Genomic DNA, 9,775 nt, shown 5'->3' on the forward strand with positions numbered 1-9,775 from the left:
AAACCCAGACTAGATAAAATCAGGAGCATTTAAGTATTCTATTAATTGCTGAATGCACACTGCATTCACCAACTAATATAATCATATTAATTCTCTCTGCTGTAGGATAAGTCTGCATTCTCGGCAAATTTCTGAGAATTTTTTTTGTTTTAACTGACACAAAATGATAACTAGTTGTTAAAGTTGGATTAATTAGACAGCTATGTTGAAGTAACGTCAGACATATGACAGCCACCTAGATTTTATCAAATAATAAAGATCTACTCAGATCAAATCATGTAAATGAAAATATCTAGGAAAATCTTTGTTTGAGGGGTAGGAAACCTTAATAGTGTTTTGAGGAGACATGAATTCTCCATTGAATATCGGAATAATATACTGGGTGTTCCATTTAAAATAAAAGAGTAACATGCTTTTAAAGGTGACCAATGTTAAATATTAATTTTGTCTCACCCTGTATAACTTTTTGGATCAAGTTTTAATTTGATTTAAAGTGCAATAGTTAATTTAACTACGTATTAGGCTATACCGGGTGAATTCCAATTTAGGTAGCTTTTATTGTAATTTAAAATTTGTTCTTTATTTCTAGAAAATGTTAAATATATCAAAAACTTTACATTTTAGTCATATACTTCTCTTATAAAACTCATCTTTATTTTTCTCCTAGAATTCGAAAATAAATTAATATATAGAGTGTTTCATTACAAAAAACGTCACTTTGATATGTAACTTTTTTTGGGGACACCCTGTAGAACTCTCTATATTTTTAAAAAGTGCTCTGGATTAACCTACTTATGCCCACAAAATTTAATTTCAATACAAGCTGTCGTTCTCTTTGGAGCCTCCGCGGCGTATGACTGGCGTCACCCTGTATATTCGAACCAAATCAAATTAATGACTTGATTTAGGTTGGAATAGAAGGCATCACGTACGCGGGTAATCACGGTCTCGAAATTTTACATCCAGATGGAACTAGATTCGTTCATCCCATGCCCACTGAATTTCATACAAAAGTGGCTGAATTGATGAGGCAGTTACAAGAAACGGTTTGCAGGGACGGCGCCTGGGTCGAAAACAAAGGGGCCCTTCTTACTTTCCACTTTAGGGAAACTCCCCATCACCTAAGGTAAGATTATTATTTTTTGTTCAGCGATCGCGTTCAACGTTAAGGTACATCCATAGTGCACCGGCCTTCCGCTTTATCGCAAAAGTTGTTTTATCGCAAAATTTGACTTTTTTGAAGAGGCGTTAAAGTTGTACTTTTGTGTAGAATTGCGTTTCATTTGCAATAGTTATTTAAAATTAATATGTTACTTTACAATTAAAAAAAATTGGTCAAGTACGAGTCGGACTCGCGCACGAAGGGTTCCGTACCATTCATTATCTTCAACATTAGACACTATTATTATAAACTTTTTTTCCGATTTAGCTGAAATTTTGAATGCGCGTATAAGTAATTTAAAAAAAAATGAAGAAACACATTACTAAAAATTGTATTAATCAATAATAAATATGTAAAAAGTAAAAATAAATATATAAAAATATGTAAAATTAAAAAAAAAACGATTAAAAAAAAGTCGCCTTGACTAGGGTTCGAACCTGCCTTACTACGGCTCCAACGTCATAGCAGCGTAAAGTCCTACCGCTTTAACCACGCGGCCACCGAGGACTTGAAAGATTCTATGTAAAATTCTTACTTAAAAGATAATGTTTAGTGAAAGTACTTTTTTATTTATAAACATTTATTTAATTCTGTTTTTAATATTTGTTCTTATAGTCAGTGGCGGATACAGATGGGGGGCCCATGGGGCCTCGGCCCTCCCTAAAATCTGTGAATTGGGTTAAATATTTGGCTTTTGGGTTAAAAATGGCACCCTAAAAAGCATATTCTACATTAATTTTTTATTTGGCCCCCCCTAAAATAAATTCCTGTATCCGCCCCTGCTTATAGCGGCAACCTAGATACATGTTCTGTGAAAATATCAACTGTCTAGCTATAACGGTTCATAAGATAGACCTTTGTGACAGACGGACGGACAGTGAAGTCTTAGTAATAGGGTTTCCGTTAGTACCCCTTGGGTACGGAACCCTAAAAATGTAAATTTAAAAAACGTACCTATTAAGGGTATACCTACACTTCTTTTATGATGAGTAAAATGAAAATGTTTGTATCATTCTTAGGGCTAATCTAGAAGAACAAGCTCGAAAAATGATTGAAGATGCCGGCTTTACAGTGGGTAAAGCGCATTGTGCCATAGAGGCAAAACCGCCCGTGCAGTGGAACAAAGGAAGGGCGTCCATTTACATTTTAAGAACTGCCTTCGGAGTCGACTGGAGCGAAAGGATTAGAATTATTTATGTTGGAGATGATGCTACTGATGAAGATGCAATGACGGTAAACTGATTTTTTTTATTTTAATGAGCTGTCATTAATTTTTTGGTTTCTTTATTTAGGCATTAAAGGGTATGGCAGCCACTTTCAGGGTTACCTCGTCTCACATCATCAAAACCTCGGCCGAACGCCGTCTCCCCTCTACTGATTCAGTACTTACGATGTTGAGATGGGTGGAAAGGCACCTAAGTAGGAGGAAACCATCTTTAGATCCAAATAGTTACAGAAGAAATTCTCTAGCCAAAGCAGCTTCCTCGGCAGTTCAAATAGAAATGTCTATGCATGTTAGTATAACGCTAATTTATCAATTATTTACAGACTTACAACCAAACAACACAACGAGATCTATCGCTTAAAAATATTTTCAATATGGCGGCACTTCTGGAAAGATGAATTTTCTGGATCATAACACTCTATACTTAACATTAACCGTTTTTGGGAAAAAAATATTTAAAATTTTTGGACGAAAAAAACTGCCTGTCCAAAAAATGTGTATAGCCTAAACGTCAAATTTGGTGATTACCATAACCACTGTGCCATAATGAGAAGACATGTGGCTATCTATTTCAAAAATTGAATTGTTCGAATGTCATATAATAATGGTCGTAGCTGTCATGGAAATGAGCTATTAAAAAATTATCATAAATATTTTTTTTTCATATGGAAACCTACCTTTTTTATTTCACTAATGAAAAGGTTTTTTCAATTCCTTACTTTTTGCCTATACATGTTCCTATACCTAAAATAAATAGTTTTTAAGTTATTTAGGATTTAGTTTTAAAGGGTATATTTTTTCTTGTTTTAACCACTAGCCTAACGTCAAGTGATGTAAACAATATAGTCTAAGAGCTAGCAACGTTTTCGAGAAAGTATTTTAAGACGTCTGGCTCTTTGATATATCTTTTACTATGCTCTCTGGAACAGCATGCGGCCCGTCTGGCTGCCGATACCCGTTGCGTTTACTACTGAGCATCGAAAGATCCTATATTTTTTATTAATGTAGTCCTATAAATTCTAGTATTGAATATAAATCGAACATGTCTCCATAGCGCTTTTTTCGACGAGTTTCCGACCACGAACCGATGATTTAGAGTTCGAATCCGGGTCAGGTCAAAGACTTTTATTTTATTTTCGTTTATATTCTGAGAAAGAGCCAGACGTCTTAAAATACTTGTTTTACCGACGTTGCTAGCTCTCGTACTAATACAACTGGCCATAACATATTGTGATGGAGTATGTCATCGATCATTTCCAAACCAACTTTGCAGTTTCTTTTCGACCATACGGTATATTATTAATAATATCAACTGTTAGATATCACTAAAGTACGAAAATACGAGATATATTTTTTATAACTAGACTTTTTAAACTCTTAAGCAGCAGTATTTATAATATAGGAAATTCAAACAATTAGTTTTCTGACAGATGGAAATAAATTGTCTGATTGATTGACACTTACAGCGTCTTCAGATGGAGCGAAGCATCCGCGACGGACCGTCCGTGACTTCTACCAAGTACCATGAGTTTATATGAACGATTTCATATGGGTCGCGTATGCTCCGTCCGGATGAACTATATTGAAAAATCATCCGCGCGTACGGTCCGCTCCATCTGAAAGCTCTATTAATGCCAAAGGAAGCTAGATAAAATCAAGAAAAATATACGTTTTAAAACTTAATCTTAAATAAATTAAAAACGATTTATTTTAGTTATAGGAATATGTACAGGGTGGCTCGAATTTGACGCTCATCATTGGGATTTCGGAAACCGTAAGAAATACAGGATCTGTTAAATGGAGGCAAAGTTGCGCAATTTGATGCTCAAGAAAATGCCGTATTGCATTTTGAAAAATTCCAAATACTTCCGAATATATTCGAAAAAAAAAGGAATTTTCAATTTTGTTTTCTATTGTTTCTTGGCTTTATTTCTTAAGATAAGTTAAAATGAAAAAAACACATTTTCGTGGCTACTTTTTCTGCTCTATAACTCTGTGTGATTAAATATTGACTCTGACGTTTCGGCTTCTGGCGACCATCATCAACTTAATTTTTTAAATACGGACCCGATTTTTATTTCAATATAATTAAATCCTTTTATCACTCTTACTTAAAACACTATATATAGTCACTTTGATATTTGCCGACGTTTCGTACAGAAAATTCCATCACCAGAATATTTTATGCAAAAAAAATAAAAAATAAAAATGCAATACGGCATTTTATTGACCATCAAATTGCGCAACTTTGCCTCCATTTAACCGATCCTGTATCTCTTACGGTTTCCGAAATCCCAATGATGAGCCTCGAATTCGAGCCACCCTGTACAGTCAAAAAGTAACGAATTGAAAAAGCTTTTCACTACTAGTGAAATAAAAAAAAGTGGGTTCCCATTTGAAAAAAATGATTTATGATAATTTTTAATCGCTCAATTCCACAGTCCACAGTCACAGTGACTGTGGTAATCACTATATTTGTTATCTACAACTAAGTCAACACAAAATTAAGACGCGCTTTGATACAAAGATAAAAAACCCTAATATTTATCTCATTCTTAGAAATAGATACTCATAACTTTATATCGTTGGAAAGGGTTAAACGTCATCATTTTTTGAAGTTCATAGCCAACTATAATTTCTATTTAAAAAATTATATTTTTATTATTTCTGGCAAAAAGAGCAAACATAGAAAAACTAACTAGGCCACGGCGTTGTGCTTAAAAAAGTGCCTTAAGAACGTTTTTACAGAATTTTATTATTCCGCGAAATAAAAAAATTATGGTCAATTTTCAAAATGGTAAAAAAATCAAAAAGACCCCGTATCTCAGTTGGCAGTGAAAATATCAACAGGCGGTTTACGCCATTAAACATGTCTGAGAAATCGAGCCCATGACATACATGTCGGTTTTACTCTATCTAGTCAGAAAATATGGTTTCTCGGTTAAGACCAATTTGGACCATCCTGTACACCCTGTATACCGGGTGGTGCATCGTTTTGTATGAATCAATGGTCATGAAGAATACTTTTATTTTGCAGGTTCCATCAGCATCCAACAGTCCTCCATCACCAACAAAGTCCAGTAAAACGTTGGTTCCCCCACCCGAATCAAATAACATTTCCCATTAGGTATTAAGTGTTTTTTTTGTGATATACTAGATATTTTAGTAAGTAATATTATTTCGATTATACAAAAAACATATTTGATGGACTGCATATAATCTAATGTTATTGGAATGTGTATATCAATAAACCAGTATTGACACACTCTTTGTTATTGGTGACATTTTTTTTTGTTAAATTTGTTGGTGAATTTTATAGAAAAAATATTAGTCCATTAAAATATGTACCGTATGATCGAAAAAAAACGGCGTCCAGTTGGCTGGGAAATGACGATCAATGACATTTCCCATATAAATTTACATATAAAATGACAGCGATCTTCATTTCATAGCCATCGTTGACGCCGTTTTTTCTCGATCATACGGTATAATTTTCACTCATTTTTTTCAGTGACACCCACACAAATTTTCTGTAACTTTTTGTTATTATTGTATATATAAAAATCAATGTACTTATAGGAATAGCTTTTACAAAAATATTTTTTCAATACCTAAACCTATAAATGTGTAGACTGATATAAAAATATATTGTGTTTTGACACTGAAATAATTATACTAAAACAACATATTTATTTTTATAGTACGGAATATTTTATAAGTCTTTGGAGTAAATATAAGTTTTGTTTTCTACAGATTGTACCAAATTAATAGATACTATGCCTATTTTTTCATTTATAAAATAAAACTGCAAGCAAATTTTCAGGGTTATTCTCGTTTACTTTTTTTTGTATTTATAAAAATAAAGTTTCTTATATATTGTTGTCTGTAAATATGGTTTTATTTGTAGATAACACAGAACTTAATTTTTTATGATTTAAATCATTATAATGACTTAAGTCATTTTCAAAATGATTTGTTATTTAAGTCTTTATTGCGAAATTTAAAAAGATTTAAGTCATTTTAGAAAAGATTATGTCAGAGTTTTTCATATATTTTTATGATAAGTTTTTAAAAGCGGCATTTCTTTTTGTATTCCTGGTAGCAGACAGTAGCAAATCAAAAACACCGATACTGGCTTCCGTCATAGTAAATAAATGTCGTGTGTACTTTTAAATGTATTTTTTTGCGTTGTTTATGAAAATAAGTACGGGTCATGTAGAATGTAGAATGAGAAAGGGGGGAGGTTAATCACTGCGACCGTAAAGATCTATTGTGTGCCCCCCTTCCTTGAGTCATCACACAATCTATATCTATAACCCATCATATCCTTGTAGAGGGGACAGGGTATTTCCCATCCTCTTCTGACAACAGTTCTTCCTCCGAGGGTACACACCCTTCCACGGTTGGAGTTTGGCCCCCCGTGCCTCCCTCTCTTTCCCTTTGATGGAGATGAGTCAGGTTGTTTCTTGGTTTCTTTACTCTTCCCTTTTCGGAGTAGTGTTTTTGCTTTTGCTTCCTCTTGAGCAAGTCCTTCGTGGAGCAGTCGGAGGTATCTCCGTGCTTCTGCTCCGCTAAGACCTACTCTCAGAGGATCGCCTAACCCGCCTGGTTGACCCAGGCCGGGTAGACAAAACGGTAGCTTATGTCGCTTATTGGGTCTAGAGGTAGGCTCCCGACCCTTGCTGGAGAAGGTTGTAGCCTTGTTTATAAGTAAGGGTGGTAGCTTGTGTGCCACTTGTAGAGAATGATCCCAAGCAAGTGTCAGCCGCCCCTCCTGTAGTTTCTTTCGGATTTGGTCCTTTGGAACTTTCATTTGTGATGTTCCCAGTGTCGCTAGGGGGCTTCCCCACAGCTTCACCGGTGGTGTTTTTAATGCCAGATCTCATAGTGTTCCCACGAGTCGCTAGGGATAGTCGTTCCACTTCTACAGAGCCCCGCATGCAGAAGTAAGGGGTAAATACAATGGGGTGCCCCCTGATGCCCCAAGGTTGAGGCCAGTAATGGCTAGTCCTCTATCTAGCCACGCATCCCCTTTGACCTGGTCCCGCCATCATCGTACGATTTAGGTTTTTGGTGAGGTTGTCTCCTCTTGGTCCAGGCGGTTAAGCCAAGACCCCCCCCCACACCCTCTACCCACGAGACATAACCACAGTCAATAGAGGGTGCCTGGTATGACGGACAGGGATGGCCCCGTCCGGCATCGTTATATGCCTTGGTGCAATTCCCTGGCCACGACACTACAGCCTGGAGTGATAATACAAGACGAGGAGTGAGATGCTTGTTAGACCAAATCAAGCGCTAGGGGTGATTCCCCCATCACCTGACCAGGCGCTTCCCCACCAACGACAAGGTCTTCCTAGGGGAAGAAGTACGGGTCATATTTAAAGAATGACAGCCCCCCAGTTACGCCACTGAGTTCTACATGGAAAACTCTATGGAACTCGGTTTAACAATTTCAAATTCACCCTGTATTTCAGGAACTAAGAGGGCTAGCACAAATCTGGGTGGACAATCTTTAGTTTCATACAAAAGCAGTAATGTAAAAACCGCATCTTTGTAGATCTGCTCATAAACGAGAAACACTGTAAAACACACAAAAATGTGACACCCTGTAGAAAATACCACAAAATTATATTTTATATAAGTTGTTTTTTTTTTATTATTTGTAGTTATTCTGAAAATAAATCGTTTTATTTTAAGTGGTTTAATTTATTCTTATGTACATACAACAAATTAATATACAGGGTGTCCAGAAATAAGTAAGTGCAAGTATTTTAAAGGGTGGTAGATCGTTAGGGTAGATCTGGTCAAAAAATAAACATTTTTTCTCTTTACCGTTTTTCAAATAAGTCCAAAATAACCGAGTTATTTTATAATAGAACTAGAAAATTTCCAAAAAAATGATTTTTTGCTAAAATTTTGAGAACCACTGGATTTTTTCTGGATTTTCTATTTAAACTACTACCTATGGTGCCTCCATATGGCGCGGAACAGTTCTGAACTTTATGACTCAAATGAATGGAGCGAGAGTATCGCGTTCTTGAACAGTTCAGGACTGCACAACTGCGTGAATGGAGGACAGTACATTCGCGAATTTCAAGTTTCAGAGCTTTACGCCCTGGGCTACTCAGAACGGGTCTGAAAGGAGCTGTGCGCGATAGCCCGGTGCCTCCATATGGCGAGGAACAGTTCTGAACTTTATGACTCAATTGAATATAGTGAGAGTATCGCGTTCTTGAACAGTTCAGAGCTGCACAACTGCGTGAATGGAGGACGGTACATTCGCGAATTTCAAGTTCCAGAGTTTTACGCCGTGGGCTACTCAGAACGGTTCTGAAAGGAGCTGTGCAAGATAGCCTGGTGCCTCCATAAGGCGCGGAACAGTTCTGAACTTTATGGCTCAATTGAATATAGTGAGAGTATCGCGTTCTTGAACAATTCGGAGCTGCACAACTGCGTGAATGGAGGACAGTACATTCGCGAATTTCAAGTTTCAGAGCTCTACGCCCTGGGCTACTCAGAACGGGTCTGAAAAGAGCTGTGCGCGATAGCCTGGTGCCTCCATATGGCGCGGAACAGTTCTGAACTTTATCACTCAATTGAATGGAGTAAGAGTATCGCGCGTTCTTGAACAGTTCAGAGCTGCACAACTGCGTGAATGGAGGACAGTAAATGGGCCCAACTACAAAGAAAGTAGGTATCTAAATATGTAAGGGAGACTACACCATAAATGGAAATGGTTGAATAAGCTGAAAATGATGTTGATGATGAAATTGAATTCTGGTTGTCTTGACTTGGGGGTAATTATATTGATTTAAGTTATTTTTACTGCAAGATAAAACACTAAATCACCACAATACACCAAAACACTTTTACTTTTACACTGGACACGTATTTCGCTAACCATGTTAGCATCATCAGCAGATGATTATAAACTAAATTAGATTATAAACTAGTTTGACTAAATTAGATTATAAACTAGTTTTATAATCATCTGCTGATGATGCTAACATGGTTAGCGAAACGCGCGTCCAGTGTAAAAGTAAAAGTGTTTTGGTGTATTGTGGTGATTTAGTGTTTTATTTTGCTGTGTAACACCAAAGGTTCCAACCCTCAACTGTAATCTATTTTTACTGACTTAAAACTTGCAGATAATCATGATTTAAGTCGAAAGTATAGACTTGGTATAGACATAAATCATAAAAACGACTGAAATAACGTTAAATCGATTTAAGTTTTTAAGATTAAAGTTTAATCATTGGAACTTTATGTTTCTTGTATTTTTTTTTATTAAAAATTTTTATTTTGGAATTTTCCACTCTGAGTTCTGAGTTCCCTCCTCTATCTGTTAAAGGTCTGTTCTTTGGTCTGTTATGTAACGATAACCT

General features: G+C 36.0%; 1 protein-coding gene across 8 annotated transcripts in view; it reads left to right on the top strand.

The window, feature by feature from the left end:
• Positions 1 to 5,653, top strand: part of LOC115885303 (alpha,alpha-trehalose-phosphate synthase [UDP-forming]) — a 92,480-nt gene extending 86,827 nt beyond the window's left edge. For all 8 annotated transcript variants that reach the window (XM_030904166.1, XM_030904165.1, XM_030904164.1 and 5 more), the window contains exons 8-11: positions 909 to 1,126; positions 2,182 to 2,395; positions 2,455 to 2,676; positions 5,425 to 5,653. In XM_030904166.1, coding sequence (XP_030760026.1) covers positions 909 to 1,126; positions 2,182 to 2,395; positions 2,455 to 2,676; positions 5,425 to 5,514 — 744 coding nt within the window. In that variant the 3' untranslated portion in view covers positions 5,515 to 5,653. The remainder of the gene's footprint in view (positions 1 to 908; positions 1,127 to 2,181; positions 2,396 to 2,454; positions 2,677 to 5,424) is intronic.
• The last annotated feature ends 4,122 nt before the right edge of the window (positions 5,654 to 9,775 follow it).

Source organism: Sitophilus oryzae, unplaced genomic scaffold (genome assembly GCF_002938485.1).
Source record: "Sitophilus oryzae breed Bouriz unplaced genomic scaffold, Soryzae_2.0 scaffold_379_pilon_pilon, whole genome shotgun sequence".
NCBI lineage: Eukaryota > Metazoa > Arthropoda > Insecta > Coleoptera > Curculionidae > Sitophilus > Sitophilus oryzae.